General features: G+C 56.3%; 1 protein-coding gene across 1 annotated transcript; it reads right to left on the reverse strand.

Moving 5' to 3' along the window:
• Positions 1 to 15,332: 15,332 nt before the first annotated feature.
• Positions 15,333 to 16,262, reverse strand: LOC135305570 (olfactory receptor 14J1-like). Its single transcript, XM_064429305.1, has one exon. It carries the CDS (start codon positions 16,095 to 16,097, stop codon positions 15,333 to 15,335), a length of 765 nt encoding a protein of 254 aa, XP_064285375.1. The 5' UTR covers positions 16,098 to 16,262.
• Positions 16,263 to 17,833: the final 1,571 nt, after the last annotated feature.

A 17,833-nucleotide genomic window follows, 5' to 3' on the forward strand; every position in this document is an offset into this window, starting at 1 on the left:
TCCTGTTCTGAAAATCCAGGTCTGTCTGGTCCATCAAGCCAGATTATTGCCTACGGGTGTGTTTGCTCAACTCATGGAACACTGCACCCGAGAAGGGGCAGTGTGCTCTCCTTCGCCTGCATCACCTAGCAACGCTAGTGCTGGAATTTCTCCACCCTTCTGACTTGGCTGGACTTTCTCTCTGGAATGACCTTCCCGGGGGTCACCACAAAAGGACCCTCCATTCACCGTACATCAACCACCGTGACAGATGGACTGAGATGGGAGAAGGTTCTCCCTCAAGGACTGAGACGTGTGACCCCTACATGGAAAAGTTCCCCTTTCCTTCCCAAAAGAACTAAGACTGAAATCCCCACCGTACGGTGAGGGAAGGCGTACGTGGGGACCGGAGCAAGTTTTGCAAGCGACCACTGGACCGAGAAGACAATGGTTCTTGCCTACGACATCTGCTGTTGACAACACCTGTTCCTGATGGACTACTGATGGACTCTTTGTACCCTTTATCAATAGACTATTTTGAAATCGGTCCCCTTCCCCCATTTCAAAAGGACTATAAAAAAGGTTAGACCTGACTGAAACCTTTCGAGATCTCCCCTGACGTGAAGACGACAGGCTCTTCGTCGACCGGACTTCGAGGGACTTTGTCATCCGCACGTCTGGTAGCTATATACCTCCTTGCCCTCCCTCTCTTCTTTTTCTTTTCCTTATTCTTTCCCCTTTTCTTCATTCCCCTTCTCTCTAACGCATCTTTTCTATGGCTATTTAATAAAAGTACATGTATTTTGATTTTACTGCAAATCCCCTTGTCGTGTCAGTTTTTGCACCCTGAGATCAGTGAAAAAGAACCTCCATGAATCACGTCCTTAGGACAGATCGTGTCAAAGGGAAACAGCCCTTAAAACACAGGGTTCCAGGAAGGATGGACACACTTCAGCAAATAAACCTTGATGGAGCAAGAGTAGGCTGTTGCTTTGTGCAGAAATATGACCCAGAGGGGGAAATGACTGGCCTGGCTGGGCATGGAGCTTTTGCAGGAATTTAGGGGTTAAAAAGAGGGTGCAGCACCTTTGGACATAGAGGGAGGTAAATCAAGAAATGTTTAAGAATGTTGTTAGGTTGTGCAGATAGAAAAACTAGAGAGGTGAAAGATCAATTAGGACTTAACTTGGATACTTCTGTGAAGGATAATTATTATGTATTTATAAGCACATTATTGGCAAAATGAGGGGTAATGATAACCTGCATTTCTTATTGTGAGGGATATGGTTACCAAAGATGAAGAATGGGCTGGGGTACTTCACCCCTTCTTTGCCTCAGTTTTCAACAATAAGACAGGCCATCCTCAGGACAAGTGTTCTCCTGAGCTGGTAGATGGGCACAGGGAGCAGAACAGCCCCCTGGAATCCAGGAGGAAGCAGCTGGGAAGCTGCTGAGCCACTCAGGTGCTCACAGGTGTCTCTGGGAGCAGATGGGATCCTTCCCAGGGGGATGAGGGAGCTGGTGGATGAGCTCCCCAGGCTGCTCTCCATCATTTACCATCAGTCCTGGCTCAGCAGGGAGGTCCCAGAGGAGTGGAGGTGCCAATGTGAGCCCATCCCCAAGAAGGGCTGGAAGGAGGATCTGGGGAACTCCAGGCCTGTCAGCCTGACCTGGGTGCCTGGCAAGGTTATGGAACAGATCACCTTGAGAGCCATCACAGGGCACCTACAGGATGGCTGAGGGATCAGAGCCAGCCAGCGTGGATTTCAATATCTGCACTGATGATCTGCATGAGGGCACTGAGTCCAGCATCAGCAAATTTGCAGATGACACCAAGCTCGGTGTGTGTGGATTTGCTGGAGTGTAGGAGGGCTCTGCACAGGGCCCTGGACAGGCTGGATCCAGGGCCCAAATCCAACAAGGCGAGGTTGAACAAGACTAAGTACCAGCTCCTGATCTTTGGCCACAACAACCCCTGCAGCACTACAGGCTGGGGACAGAGTGGCTGGACAGCAGCCAGGCAGAAAGGGACCTGCAGGGCTTGATGGACAGCAGGCTGGACATGAGGCAGCAGTGTGGCCAGGTGGCCAAGAAGGCCAATGGCTCCTGGCCTGGATCAGGAATGGTGTGGTCAGCAGGAGCAGGGCAGTGATTCTTCTCCTGTGCTCAGCACTGGTTGGGCAGCACCTCGAGTGCTGTGTCCAGTTCTGGGCCCCCCAATTTAGGAAGGACATGGAGGGGCTGGAGCGTGTCCAGAGAAGGGCGACAAGGCTGGTCAGGGGTCTGGAAGAGAAGTTTGGTTGAAAGCACATGAGGGAGCGGTGGTTAAGTTAACTGGATGATGCTCTGGGTAGACAAGGTAGTGTTAGGGTGCAGGTTGGACTTGGTGATCTCAAATGTTTGTCACAATAAAGCGGAGTGGTTTCCCTGGTGTCCCCCAGCCCTTGCTGGCCCCAGGGGCTGATGGCATTTGTGCTCCCTCAGGTTCATGTCCCCACAAGCAACAGCATGGGGGTGCTCCTGCCTGCTCTGTGCAATGCAAACAGGGGCTCCTGAGCCAGTGCTGCCGTGGCTGTGCCTGCAAGGATGCGGCACCTGTGTGAGCTGGGGGAGAGGCCAGGGCTGCAGAGGGGGGATGTTGTTGGCAGCTCCATCAGGACGCTCTGGGACGCTGCCCTGGGCTGTGCAGCACACTGGGGATGGATCAGCCCCTGCTCTGCTGCTCCTTCCCGTCTCCCCCAGGGCCCTTGCAGAGCCCCAGCCATGCTGTTTGCCCCCAGCCTGCCCACGGCCAGCCTGGGGCTGCTCACCCTGGGGCTTTTCTGTGCTGAGCATTGGCCTGGCCGTGTTCTTGAGAGAGCCTGGGCAAGGAGCCTGGAGCCCCCAGGGCCTGGCCTGAGGCGTCAGCGCTGCCCCAGCAGTGCCCATGGCCTGTCCCTGCTGCAGCCCCGGCACTGCCACCCCCAGGACTGTGCCCGGCCCCGAGAGCACTCAGGCCCTGCAGCAACACCAGGGCCACCAGGGCAGCGGGGCAGGGCCACGGCAGCAGCACTGGCAACACCAAGTGCTGATGCTGCTGCTGGGCACAGCTGCTGGGCCAGCACTGATCTGCCCCAGCTCTGCACACAGACATTGCTGCTGCAGCTCCAGAGAAGGCAAGAATAGAGGGATCTCTGCAGAAAACTCTGCTGGGAGATTCTTAATTTGTCTAAAGCCACTGAGTGCACAGCTCCTCATTGTCACAGTCTGTGGCCACGGTGAATGTGGAGAGAAACAAAGTCAGAAATAGCAGAAACAATGATCTAGATTTAGGAAGAATATTAAAAAAAAAAAAAAGACAGGGAAATCAAAGAACCAAACCAACAGAACTATCAAAAATTAATTTTGTTACAAGTGATTTGCAGAAATTGGCAATCAGTTTAATGCTTCCTAAGATGTCCAGTCATCAGTCTCCACACTGCAGCCTTGAGCTCCTGGTTCCTCAGGCTGTAGATGAGAGGATTCAGGGCTGGAGGCACCACCGAATACAGAACTGACACTGCCAGATCCAGGCATGGGGAGGAAATGGAGGAGGGTTTCAGGTAGGCAAATACTGCAGTGCTGAGAAATGCATTTCTCCTGCATTTTTCCTTTTCAGATTCTTTCAGTCATCTCCTGAGAGGTGTAGATTGTTCTGGGGCTTTTCATGAACTGATTGTACTCTTGATTTAGATGGAGACTGTAGAATTGATTTCAGATGTAGCAGAATCTGAAGTGAGCACAGAAACAAACTCCCTCTGTCAGCCCATTTTCATCTTCTAGATCACTTTCAAGATGTCCTTGGGGGTGTTGGAATGATGATCACACAGCTCTCCACTTCTGGCTGCAGGCTCTGGAGATTCTTTCTTTGCATTCAGTCAGGCTTGCATTCCCCAGGAGTTCTTGGTAGCCTGTCATGTTTTCTTAGGGTAGAACAGTAACAATGAAAACCTTACCAATGGCACAACTGCCCAGCCCACAAGGAAAAGAAAAGAACAAGCTGCAAAATTCTTCAATTATTTGTCCTGCTTTGCTGCAAGAGTTGTGCTGCACACAGAGTGTGGAAAGCTGCAGTTGGTGGCAAGCTTGTGACAGAAGCTGCACCTCATTCTTCAGGCAAGGTTCATGGAAAAAGCAAACAGGACTGAGGAGAAGATTCTGGAAAAACTGAAAGAGCTTTTAAGAAATTAAATGAAAATTGAAACAATTCAAGACATTTTTCTCAATTTATTTTTATGCTCCCCTTTTCCATCTTGCACTAGTTGTCCATCCCATTAATTCCAAACAGATCTCACCTCTAAGATCCATGAGTTGGCAAGTTTTAGACATTTTAAGATACCATGACCTACACACAGTTTGGCTTCCCCTGTTTTTCTTGGAAAGCAATGTTGGAGAGGTAAGTGCAGTGCTTGGGTCAGGTACAAATTCTGCATTCAGGGAATGTGCTCTGAGAGTGTTTGACCCTCAGCAGGGACAATGCACAGCAGGGACCGAGGGGATTCCTGAGCCACTGTGCAGGAGTCCAGACTCTGGCTCTTGGCTGAACTCGGCAAAGTTCCCGTGTTTGGACAGGCTCAGGGGCTGCCCTCGGGGAACGTGGGGCTCGGGGCGGGGGCGAGCAGGCAACGGACAAACGGACACGGGGACAAACGGCCCCGGAGCTTCAGTTGCAGCAGCGGCGGCAGCGGCAGCAGCAGCAGCGGCAGCGGCAGCAGCGAGAGAAGAAACTTTAGATTCTCTTCTCCTCTCCCTCTCCCGCTTCCCCGTACCTCTCCCGCTCTCCCTTTCCGGGTCTCCCCTCCTCTCCCCGCCTCCCTCTCCCCGTGCCGGGCCGGGCCATGCCCCCGGCCCGCCCCCGGCCCCGGGCGGGGCTGCCCCGTGCCCGCCCCCGGCCGTCCCACCGAGGTCTGGTCCCAGCCGGGCTCTGGCCGTGCTGGCGGTGGCGCTGCTGGGCGGGGATCAGTGCCTGGGGTTGGGGCGGCATCGCCGGCTTTTGGCTCCGCCTGGCCCGACCCCGGCCCCGGCCCCGGTCCCGGCCCCGGCCCCGGCCCCGGCCCCGACCCCGACCCCGGCCCCGGCCCCGGCCCCGGCCCCGGCTCCTCCCGGGGCCCGCGGAGGACACACGCGGCCCCGCCGCTCCCGCCGCCTCCGCTGCGGCTTGCCCGGCCCCTGCTCCGCCGCTCGGCAGCGCGGCCCCCAGCCCCGAGCCGCCGCTGTCCCGTTGCAGGGAGCGAACGCCGGGGCATGGCCGGGCCGGGGCGGGTGAGGGGCGCTCGGGGGCCGTTGCTGGCCCCGGGCCGAGCGCTGACAGCCGCGTCCCGCCCGCAGGGAAGGCGCAGGAGGCCCTGCAGGAGCGGTACCGGCTGGGCTCGCTGCTGGGCCGGGGCGGATTCGGCAGCGTCTTCGCAGCAACGCGGCTCTCGGACAGCGCCCCGGTGAGCGGCGGGGCCGGCGGCGGGCGCAGGAGGAGGGGGTGGAGGAGGAGGAGCAGGGCGGAGGAGGCGGGAGGAGGATGGCACTGGGCGGGGTGGACAGTGAGCTGAGCCCTGTTCTGCACTTGGCTTGCAGGTAGCCATCAAAAGGGTGCCACAGAACCGCGTCCATCACTGGGGTGAGCTGGTGAGTGAGCGAGGTGCCGTGCTGGGCAGGGATGAGCCGAGGCCCGGCAGGTTGGGAGCCGCCAGGACGCCTCGAGGGAGAGCGGGCATGGGGCCAGAGCAGGGTGCAGAGCATCCCGGGCTGGCTGAGGGCTTCCTGACCCCCGGCACGGCATCAGCCCCACTGACGGCATCGTGCTCCTCCCGCAGCCCGACGGCACCAGCGCGCCCCTGGAGATCGTGCTGCTGGACAAGGTGTCCAGTGGGTTCTCCGGCGTGGTCCAGCTGCTGGAGTGGGTTGAGCTCCCCAACGACATCTTGATGGTGCTGGAGCGCCCGGAGCACTGTCAGGACCTGCACCATTTCATTCGGGCACGGGGCTTCCTGTCCGAGGGGGTGGCGCGGCAGCTGTTCCACCAGGTGCTGGAGGCCGTCTGGCACTGCACCAGCTGCGGGGTCCTCCACAGGGATATCAAGCCAGAAAACATCCTGGTTGACCTGGCCACCGGGCAGGCCAAATTGCTTGATTTCGGCTGTGGCACCTACCTGCAAGAGGCAGCCTACACTCACTTTGCAGGTGAGCCTACACAGGGGTGTGCTCCCGGTTCTGGTATCTCATGGCCCAGCATCTCAGGGCCCAAGCTGGGTGTGGCAGCGGGGATTCTCCCTTTTGCTGCCCTTCATGGCCCTGAGATTTCAGCTGAGTTGGGTTTGAGCAGGGCTGGGTGGGGAGCCATCTTCCAGCCCTGCTGGCAGCCTTTGCCCACCACTCTGCCCAGGGCTGGGGCTGGGGCAGCCAGCCCAACAAAAACACCTGTGGGTGAGGGTAGCAGAGATGGAGGGGCCTGGAACCTGTGCCCCAGCCAGTTTGGTGTGCAGGTGAGAAGGGCTTGGGCTGCTCCACTCACCTGGTTTGTTCTGGGTTTGTTTTTTGGGGCAATACAGGCAGGGAGGATGAAGGCATGGTTTTCCCTCAGCACTAAGTGTGTTTCTGTCATGGTTGGGCCTTGCCAGGGCTTCTGCTGCCCTTTTCCAACAACGATGGCTTCTTTTCCAACCCCATGTGTTGGAAAGAGGGGCAGTGGGTTACCCTGTGTGCCACTGGGACAGCCCCTGCATGCCCAGGGATGCTGGGGCCAGCTTCTGGGAGCAGCAGCATCCCCCTGATGAACTCCATCTGTATTCCATAGGAACACCATCATACAGCCCCCCGGAATGGACCCGCTTTGGCTGGTACCATGGCGAGCCAGCTACCATCTGGTCCCTGGGTATCGTGCTGCACCAGATGGTCTGCGGGGAGCACCCTTTCAGGAGGGACCAGAACATCAGCTGGGACCATCAGCTCTCGCTGCCACAACGGCTCTCTCCAGGTGGATCCTCATCTCTGGGCACGGGGGGAATGCCAGTGCTGGGAGACAGCAGCGGGCTCGGGAGCATCCCGCTCTGGCAGCTGCTGAGGAGGTGGCACATGTCCTGCTCTCCTGCTCGCCTCCAAAACAGGGAACTGATGGGAAAGTTTAGGCCCAGCTCTGAGCACATCCAGCATGGAGTGGGCAGGGAATGGTTGGGCAAAGCCAACAGGAGCCTTCTCCAACTGACCAGTGGTTTCTGGTTTCTCTGCCCAGAATGCCAAGATCTGATCAGGCGGTGTTTATCCATGCTGGACTGGGACAGACCCTCATTAGAAGAGGTGTTCTGTCATCCTTGGATGCAGGATATTCATCTGCCATAGAAGAAGGGAGAGAGCCACAGGCACACTGTGCTGCAGGGCCCCGGTAAGTTACAGCTGCACTCATGCCTTGGCCATCAGAAGCAAAGGAACCCCAGACTTTTTTGTCCTGCCTGTGTCACTGGCCAGGGCTCATCAGATGGGAGCACACAGCCCTTGTGCTGGAGCTGAGCTGCTCTGCCCAGCACTGGTGGCCACCATCCAAGCTGGTTTTGCTTGTACTGGTTCCCTGACAGCTGGGGCCCTGGACAGAACCCTGACAGCCTGGTCTGAGCACAGGGAAGTAGAAGGAGCCCCCAGAGAAGCTGTACCAGGTGGGGCTGCTGCTGCAGGAGACAGCGAGGATCACATCAAGGATGACAGCCTCTCCCTGGACCTGGCCACTGGTAAGCTTAAGTTGATGGACTTCAATTCTGGCACCTTCTTCAAAGCCTGGCTGCACAGCAAATTTACAGATGAGTCCACATGCAGGGGGATGCTCCCAGATTTGGGCATTGCACAGCCTGGCCTCAACCCAAAAGTTCCCACCCCACTCATTGCTGGGATGGATGCAACTAATTCTTCAGTCAGCTGCCCAGCTGCTTTTGGCAGGCCTGGGGGCATGGGCTGGGGGGGGTACGAAATGGGAGTGGGCTCCTGGCCCTGCCAACAGCCCCCAGCACCCACCGTGCCCCAGGCTGGGGATGGGGCTGGGGCAGCCAGCCCAACACAAACAAACCCCTGTGGTGGGAGCAGAGGTGGGACTCCAGAACCTGTGCAGGGGCTGCTTTGCTGTGCAGGCAAGGAAGGGCTTGGGCTGCTCCACTGCCCTTGTTTGCTTGGGGATCATGGTTATTGTGGGGAACAGTGCAGGGGGAAAGGAGGAAGCCTGGGCTTTGCTCACACATGGCTGGGTTTTTCCCTGGCATGCAGGGCTTGGGCCTTCCTCAATCCCCTCACAGAGATATGATTTTTACCTTTGTTCTTTTTTTCCCTTTTTGTCTGTAATCTATTTTCAACAATTTGTTGTTTGTTTTTCTAGAGGAAGCATTCTGGTTGGTCCAGTCTGGATCGGGAAGTTCTTGAGAGCAGCTGCGGCGTGGATGGGCCATGCCCTTGGAGCAGGCTGAGGACATCGTTTGGGACCAGCTTTTCTTCCAGCCATGGATGGCATGAGGTGGGTCCCCGTCTGCTTGGCAGGGTGGGATCAGAGCTTTTGGGAGATGGCAGCGAGCACAGGAGCATCCTGCTCTGGGCAGCTGCTGAGCAGGTGCATGTGCCAAGGCTGGCTGCAGGCTGGGCACATGTCCTGCCCTCCTGCCCTGCTCCCAAAGGCAGCACTGATGGGCAGCTCTGGGCACAGCTCTGGGCACAGCCAGCATGGCCTGGGCACCATGGGCAGCTGGGACAAGGGGACAGGAGCCCTCAGCTGACGGGCAGTTTCTGCTTTCTCTCCTTGCAGCCGGGCTCTGCGGATGCTGAGGCTGCTCTGGGCTCTGCCAGGGCTCTGCTGGAGCTCAGCACGGGGCCGGAATCAGCCAAAGAAGAAATGGTGTCACCTGCAGCACAGACTTGCTTGAGCATTTTGGCAACACAGCTCAAGTTTGCGGAGTGTACACCTCCAAGGGAAAACATGACACCTCCCAAAAATTAAAATTGTTCAATATCTTCTGAAATCAAATCAATCTGGGATGACTCCAAATGACATTTTTCAGCTTGCTCAAGCTGTAGCTCAGCCCTTCTCTGAACAGTTCTCTCCCCCACCTGCCTTTTACTTCTCAACTGCTCCCTTTTTTTCCCCCCAGTGAATTCCCAGCCCATTGCTGTCTCCATCACTCTGTTGCCTGTCTTGATGCCCCTGACCAAAAGGAAGGCCAAGCCCCAGGTTTAGGGACTCATGCTGTCACTGGCTGAGGAGCAGCAATGTCTCAGAGGTCCAGTGGGATTTTAGTGTCATTCAGAGCCACTCTCCAGCCCTCAGCTCTCCTCACTGCTGAGTTCCCACTCCCTTCATCCTTGCAGCAGGATGAGCTCTGTGAATCCCCTTGAGCCTCCCCACTCTTCCCAGCCAATGCACCCACCTCAGTGAGGCTGAAGCTGAAGCTTCTCTGTCTCCTCTGGCACACCAGTCCAGTCCCCTGTGTGGGGAGCCCCAGCCCCAGAGCACAGCACACAGCAGTGCAGTCCGGGCTGGAGCAGCTGCCCTGCAGCCCTGGCTTGGCTGTTTGTGGCAGCTGAATGCTCCCTGTTTCCAGCTGTCCCTGCAGGATGGCCCCAGGGCAGAGCCCAGCCGGGCTCCCACTGCAGCCCCTGGAGCTTGGGGCAGACAGTGCTCCCAGAGCTGAGGTTCATGGGGAGCACCCGGAGCTGTGCCTCGCACTCAGTGCTGGCAAGTGTTGTGTTCTCATCTCCTGCAGCCTGAGGGGAAAACAACCTGTGCTGCCAGGCCAGCACTGCCCCTCTGGGCAGGGAGAAGGCTGAATGGCTTTCCCATTCCAGAGGATCCTGCACTGAGCCTTGGCAGGGCCTGGCAGGGCTGGAGCCGGGTCTGGCCTGCTGTCCAGGACTCGCTGCCCACCAACCACCCCCACCCACCACGCTCCATCCTCTAGAGACAGAAGGGTCTGTGTGTGCCAGGGGCTCTTGGGTGTCTCTGTATCCATGCACAGAAGGGTCTGTGTGTGCCAGGGCTCTTGGATGTCTCTGTACCCAGGGACAGAAGGGTCTGTGTGTGCCAGGGGCTCTTGGGTGTCTGTATCCATGGACAGAAGGATCTGTGTGTGTGCCAGGGGCTCTTGGATGTCTCTGTATCCATGGGCAGAAGTGTCTGTGTGTGCCAGGGCTCTTGGATGTCTCTGTATCCAGGGACAGAAGGGTCTGTGTGTGCCAGGGGCTCTTGGATGTCTCTGTATCCATGGGCAGAAGGGTCTGTATGTGCCAGGGGCTCTTGGATGTCTCTGTATCCAGGGACAGAAGACTCTGTTTGTGCCAGGGTTTCCATAACGTCTCTGTACCCATGGGTATGGGATGAACACGGACAGTGAAAGTGTCAATCACGTTGCTTGCACACTCCTTCCTTTGTACACAAGACAAATCCATGCACACCCCCATGTATGGATATATTAATAGGATAGGGATGGATAGAGATTTCCCACAGAGCTCTAACTTTGGCATAACTCGCCATTTAACTGGTGGCCAGGAGATTTTTTTCCCAGCTCTGTGGGAGAAGCTGTCCAAGAGCTGAAGGAGCAGCATTCAGAATCAGTTTCAGGATTTCTAGGTAGGAAGTGGAGCTCACAACCATCCATATAACTCACCATATTCATTGGGATGGGCTGCTGCTTCTCTAGGAATATGGCCCAATGCAGACATGAGACTTGGAAAAATCCCAGCTCTCTGTGGGTTTGTGCAAAAGGGGGAGCAGCACAAACACTTTGTGCCTGCCTGGGGGCACAAGGTCCAAGGAGCTTTGGTGGCAGAGGGTGACCTGGGCTGGTGGCAGGTGAAGTTCCATTCCATGACATCTCAGAGTGGCACAGGACAAAGGTCCAAGTACCCCCAACCCCACTGATGAAGTCCTTGGAGTGCTGCACATCCTCTAGGAAAAGCTGCTGTCACACAATCCATTGGGATTTATAACTTTCATTTCCAACACTTTAAATCCAAATTCCAAACTGCAATATTTTTACACTCAAGACACAGTCATGCACAATCCATCTTTCAATTTCTTATTGATTTAACCACAATTTAAAATAACTTAATATTGCAAACAAAACCCAGAATCTTTTAAAAAAGTGATGTTGATGTCAGTAAGATAGATCCATGCCAAAGTAACTGAGTTCTCTTTTTAAAAATACCAGTTACCTCTTAATCCAAAGTTAGAGAAGATTTTCACTACACGTTTGTTTTTTGTTTTTATATTTCATATTTTTTTCTTTTTTCCTTTTTTTTAACAGAAAAATCACCCTAAAAAGGAATGTACAGCAAAAAGAGTAACATTTCTGATAAACAATGAAAATGTAGGCTCCTCCTCTGTTTACTTTTCTCTGGATACCCTGAAGAAAAAAATCTAGCAGATATGAGCAGAGGTGTGAAGTGTTTCCTTTGGACTAAGCTGGAGTTCAGCACTGCTGACATCCTGATCCAGTCAAGAGCTGCAGAATTCTTTTGCACTTTTTGAACTCTGTGTTTGTAGGCACAGCACCTGCAGTGCTGATGCAGCAATGCACATGAATAACTCTGTTATTCCCTCTCAGAATTCAGGCTCTGCCCCAGCACGAGGTGCTGCAGCCCTTTGCTCCTGGTTCCCATGTGGAGCAGCTCCATTCCTGCTGGCTGAGCTGCTCAGGCAGAGCCCGGCAGCTCCTGGCCCTGCAGGGCTGAGGCTTTTCCCCATTGCTGGGCACAGACTGATGGAGCAGCACTGCTGAACATGGGGGCACACAGAGGGACCCGGAGCAGCTGCCTTTGGCCACCTGAGGCTCCAAGGCCCAAACTCTGAGTAGCCAGGGCTGGCAGAGACTCGCAGGCTCCCTGGTGGCTGTGCTGCCCCACTTGTGCCTGGCCCAGCTTTGCTTGGGGCAGAGGGAGAACAAGGGGCAGCTCCCTCCCAGCCCAGGGACCCCTCCAGCCCTGGGGCTTGGGGCACTGTCAGCACCTGCTGCTCCAGCCACCGCTCCTGCTGGCCCTGACAGCAACACCCAAACTGGGGCTGATCCCGAGGGAGCAGCAGCGGGGCCTGGATCTGATCCCTGACTCTGGGCCAGGGCTGGACAAATGACCCCACAGCAGCAGCAGCAGCAGCAGCAGCAGCACATGGAGCTGACTTTCAGCACAGCCCCTGCCACTCTTCCCTCCCGTGTGCAGCAGTGTCACAGCAGCCTGAGGCACCTGGGAGCCCCCAGTGCCAGCAGGGACTTGAGATGGTAGCCCTGGGCTCCTGGAGATTGTGCAAGGAACAGAGCTGGGGACTCCCTGTCCATGGGGAGCTTCCAGATGGAAAAGGCTGCTGTGCCCAGGCAGCTCCAAGGCCACAGCAAGGAGGGTCTCGACCACTGGATCTGTGCCAGTCCCACAGTCCTGGGCAGCAGCCACTGAGCCCTGGGGGAACAGAGGGCACAGCAAGAGGGACAAAACCAGGCAAGGTCAGAGACTGGAGAGAGCCAGACCTGGGACAAGGAGCAGCTGCTCCATTGCACTCTTGGAGAAAGCTCCTGGCTGGTTCAAAGCACTGAAAGGCATGAAGGGCAAAGAGGAGGCCACAGCCAACAATGCTCCTGTTTCCACACCCTCTCCTCTCTCTGTCCCAGAAGGAATTGCATGGACTGTATTCATCTCTCTGAGTCGCCTCGTTCAGCATGAGCAGCTTAGCACCAGGAGCTGAAGGAGCTGCAGCCATAGGCCATAGGAGTTGAGCAAGAGGGAACTTTTGGAGCAAAGTAATGCTGCTCAAATAGACCTAGCTGAATGCAGTGGATATAATAATGGAATCACAGCATCCTTTCTGTTGGTAAAGACCTCTGAGCTCACCCAGTCGAGCTGGTCACACAGCAGTGCCAAGCCCAGCACTAAACCACGTCCCTGAAGTGCCAAGGCCTGGACAACAGCCCTGAGTGAGGCCTGAACAGCAGGCCCTGAGCCAAAGGTGGCCTCTGGATGAACCTTCCAACCAAAGGTTATCTTTGTATTTGCTCATCAATAAAATATGCATGGTCATTAGCACTGTGATAGATGTAGCCACTCATTAGTGAAACATGTATTGACCTTTCTGTATTTAGAAGCCAGACAGGGCCATGAAATCTGACATCTGGCCTTGTTTGGGGCTGAAGGATCAAAGTCACCTCCCTTGGTTCCTCCTTGAGCCCTGGCCAAACTTTGGGAGGGACCCAAGAGGAGGATGAAACCAGATGTTCCTGCACTAGAAGTGCTGTCAGTTTGTTCATTCAGCACTGTCAGAGCTGGGCCCTCTCACAGCGAGGTTGGAGCCTCAGCTGTGGCTGGAGGCACCTGCAGGAATTCCCAGTGTCCAGGAGTGGCTCTGCATCCCTTGGCTGTGACAGCTTCCCCCAGCTGCTGTGTGGATCTGGGGGATGGTGAAGCGTGAGGGGAACTGGTGCTGGATCTTTCTTAATCACTTCAGGCAATCTTTGGTGCTGATGATTGGGTGCATTGCTGAGCTGCTCCTTTTGTGATTCTTTGCAGTTTGCATTACAATAAATCACACAATTCCTGAACTTGGTGTCTGTGTCTTTGGTTCTGACCCTGCCCACCAGCAAAACAGACACTGCAGGCCCACAGAACCAAAGGTGCCTTGTGACACTGCAGGCCTCCTGTGACCAACGGGACCAGAGTGACACTTTGGGCCTCATGGAACCATGGAGATCATTCTGACACTGCAGGGCCCACTGTTTTCTTCTCCCTTCCCCAGCCTAGCCCTGTCTGGCCCTGCAGCAGGAACTGCAGGCACTGGAGGTCAGGGACAGCCACTCTGGGTCTGGAATGCTCAGCAGATGCTCAGCTCGGGCAGCTCCTGCAGCCCCAGGCCCAGCCCCGCTGCCCAGCCCAGCAGCAGAGTTGGCCCCGGGGCTCCTCAGGCAGCTCCTGCTGGCCCAGGGACAGGCCAGCCTCTTGCCAGGGCTCCTCTGCACATCCACGGGCTCCTGCTCTGCTCCTGGCCCATGCCAGCTGCCCCCAGAGCCTTTGCCAGGGGAACACGTCTGTGCTGGCCCCAGCAGCCATTGCTGCAGCCCCTGCCCTGCTGCCCAGAGCCCCGAGCTGGGGCTGCTGCTCTGCAGAGCACGGGGGCTGTGCTGCCCGGGGCCCTGGGCTGCCTCTGCTGGGCTCTGCTGCTCAGCCTGGCACACAGAGGCAGCTGATGGTGCTCCCTGCACTCACCCCCTCCCACACAGGCTCTGCGGGGCATGGAGGGGGCTCAGAGGTGCCTGCCTTGTGCCAGGGCTGCCAGAGGGGCTTGGGGCTACCCTTGATCCTCCTGGGGGAGTTCCCTGAGGATCAGAGGAGGCAGTGCCCAGACTCCTTTCCCTGGGCCTGCTGTGTCCCTGGGCTGCAGAGCTCTCCTGGCTCACAGCAGACATTCAGTCCTTGATCTCGGGGTGAGCCCAGCCTGGCCAGGCCTGTGCCCAGTGAGCTCCACTCCCTGCTGGTCCCTGGCACACACTGTCCCTGCAGGTCCCCTGTGTTCTCCTGGCAGCTCCCAAGGCCCTCCAGACAAACCTTGCCCTGCCATCAGCCCTGGCACAAGCTGCAGGGCCCCAGGAAGGTTCAGCACAGACCATTCAGCATCTGATGGGCACTGGCCATCAACAAGCAAACCTGACCCAGACCTGAGTCCCCTGAAGGCCCCAGTGAGACCCTGATCTCATCCCACTGAGCCCTGGGAGAACAAGGAACACAAGGAGCCTCTTGAGAGTCCTGAGAGTGACTCTGGAGGGGAGCAAAGCCTTCCTGCCCTGCCCTCAGGAGATGCCCTTTGCTGGTGGAGCTGCTGTGCTGGAGCCCAGCTGTGTCCCAGCAGTGCCCATGGCCTGTCCCTGCCTGAGGGCACAGCACGGACACGCAGCAGGACAGTGACCAAGCTGCCAGAGCACTCCGGCCTTGCCCCCACAGCAGGGCTGGGAAGGGGAGTGTGGAGCTGGGAGGAGCAGATGTGGGGAGAGGCAAGGCCATTGTCCCTGGCCGTGCTGCTGTGCTGGGAGCCCCTTCCCTCCACCTCTGCTCACAGGCACTGCCCCTGCAGAGCCAGAGAAGGGCTGAGGAAATGCCTTGGACACACAGCTCAGGATAGCCACTTCTTTTTATTCACATGCACAAGGAACAAGCCACCTAAAAGCCTTTGTGTTAAAAAAGAGAATATCATGTAGAAATACTCAGAGTAGTACTGCAGTATCTTATAAAAACATTATAACACCAGAAAAATAATAGGAAAAATTCCTAGTGACAAAATGGACAAATAGGAAAAAAAGGCCAAGATTGTCAAGAATTACATTCTGAAGGTTCTGGAGAAGAAAAGTTTAATGTTTCTGAAAAGATACAGTCATCATTTTCCTCAGGGCATCCTTGATCTCCTGGTTCCTCAGGCTGTAGATGAGGGGGTTGAGGGCTGGAGACACCACCAAGTACAGAACAGAGACTGAGAGATCCAGGGATGGGGACGAGATGGAGAGGGGCTTCAGGTGAGCAAAGATAACAGTGCTGACAAACAGAGAGACCACAGCCAGGTGAGGGAGGCAGGTGGAAAAGGCTTTGTGCCGTCCCTGCTCAGAGGGGATCCTCAGCACAGCCCTGAAGATCTGCACATAGGAGAAAACAATGAACACAAAACAGCCAAATACCAAACAGGCACTAATTGCAATGAGCCCAAGTTCCCTGAGGTAGGATTTGGAGCAGGAGAGCTTGAGGATCTGGGGGATTTCACAGAAGAACTGGCCCAGAGCATTGCCATGGCACAGGGGCAGGGAAAATGTATTGGCTGTGTGCAGCAGTGAATAGAGAAAGGCACTGGCCCAGGCAGCTGCTGCCATGTGGGCACAAGCTCTGCTGCCCAGGAGGGTCCCGTAGTGCAGGGGTTTGCAGATGGACACGTAGCGGTCGTAGCACATGATGGTCAGGAGGAAATACTCTGCTGACAGGAAGAAATACAAAAAAAAGAGCTGAGCAGCACATCCTGTGTAGGAGATGGTGCTGGTGTCCCAGAGGGAATTGTGCATGGCTTTGGGGACAGTGGTGCAGATGGAGCCCAGGTCGCTGAGGGCCAGGTTGAGCAGGAAGAAGAACATGGGCGTGTGCAGGTGGTGGCCGCAGGCTACGGCGCTGATGATGAGGCCATTGCCCAGGAGGGCAGCCAGGGAGATGCCCAGCAAGAGGCAGAAGTGCAGGAGCTGCGGCTGCCGCGTGTCTGCCAATGCCAGCAGGAGGAAGTGGCTGATGGAGCTGCTGTTGGAAATTTGCAGGGGCTGCACATGGGAACCTGTTCATGGAGAAAGGACAGTGACAAGTCAGGAGAGGCTGCTTTGAGCCAAACCTGGGCCATTCCCTGCAGACTGTTCCAGTGGTACTCGCTCACCCTTGTTCCTGCTCTGGGAAAACCTTCACCCAGGTCCCTGCCTGAGCTCCAGTTGTGCTGGCTGAGTGTGCCAGGAGCAGCCAGGCCTGTGCATGGGGGCTCTTGAGGAGCCATCCCTGCCCTGCTGCCCTGGGTTTGTGGCAATGGGGCAGAGGGACAAGGCTGGATATTCAGGATTTGTCAGGGGAATCACTCTTAATGGAGAAAGAATTGGTACCATCTGCACTCACACTTCTAAAGAATGTCAGGAGTTGTTTTTTGGAATTGTTTTAGAACTTCATTGCTGGCTCTCTGAGGTCAGAAATCCCCAGCATTCCTTCTGCACTCAGAGTTTGCCACTGAGAGATGGGAGAGGCAAAGGATTCCCTGTGGCAGATGGAAGGTGAGGAGCTGGATGGGTTTGTTCCCAACTGCCCTGGCTTTGCACCTTTGGCTGCAATGAGAGCACAGTCACACTCCTGAGTCACCCTGGCATAAACCAAAGCCTGCCCAGAGCAGAGGGATCCCTGAATGTCTCACCCTCTCTAAAGGGCTCTGGGCAAGGTCTCAGCACTCCCTTGTGCCAAGGACACTCACGGCTCCCTTGGCAAACCCAGCAGCATTTCCTCAGCTGTGGCAGCTCTGCCCTTCCCCATGGGACATTCAGGGAACTGCCAGAGGCTCTGGCACAGATTTGCACCCAGGAGGGCAGCTCAGAGCTTGGAAGGGCACAGCAAGGAGATCCCCGGCTGTGCCCATGATGGGATCTCAGGGAGGGGGCTCAGCTCATTCCCCTTTTCCATGGACTGCTTTGCCCACAGCCCCACAGGTCCCAGGGAAGCTTGGACACCCCATTCCCATGGACACCCCTGCCTGGCAGGAATGCCAAGGGCAGTGCCTGACTCAGCTGCTGCAAATGCCAGAGCCTCCCTGAGAGCAGCAGATAACAGTGACAATATCAGGGCAGGGCAGAAACAATAGAAGATGTTGTGGTGCTGTGCCTGAGAGGGCAGGGCTGAGACAGGCGGGCACTCAGGACAGTGCTCCCTGTGCCCAGCTGTGCCCGGCACTTCCCACACACCAACAGTGCCCTCCTGCCCCAGCACTGCTCTCTTCAGCCCCCTCTCCTTGCCTGAGCATCTCCCTGGGCCTGGACATTCCCTCCTGAGAGGAGCCTTGTCCCTGCCAGCGCTCACAGAGCCCATCCCACCCTGTGTGCCCTGGCCCCGGCCCTACAGAAACCTGCCTGTGTGCAGGGCACTGGCTGGGGCAGGCTGTGTGTGCAGGTGGGCAAGGGCAGCTCAGGAGAGCCCTGCTGGGCCCTGCAGAGGTGATGCTGCTGCTGTCCAGGGCTGAGGGCCCTTTGGGAGGCTCCCAGCAGAGAGACTGACCACCCAAAGTTACAGTTCTGGAGTCTCTGTAAATGTTCAAACATTACTTTCATGATTCTGTGTGTCTCTTTCAACTCAG

Source organism: Passer domesticus, chromosome 8 (genome assembly GCF_036417665.1).
Source record: "Passer domesticus isolate bPasDom1 chromosome 8, bPasDom1.hap1, whole genome shotgun sequence".
NCBI lineage: Eukaryota > Metazoa > Chordata > Aves > Passeriformes > Passeridae > Passer > Passer domesticus.

Excerpts from the sequence above, each read along its gene's own strand:
- LOC135305570 (XM_064429305.1), bottom strand. The coding sequence starts at position 16,097 with ATGTTCTTCTTCCTGCTCAACCTGGCCCTCAGCGACCTGGGCTCCATC.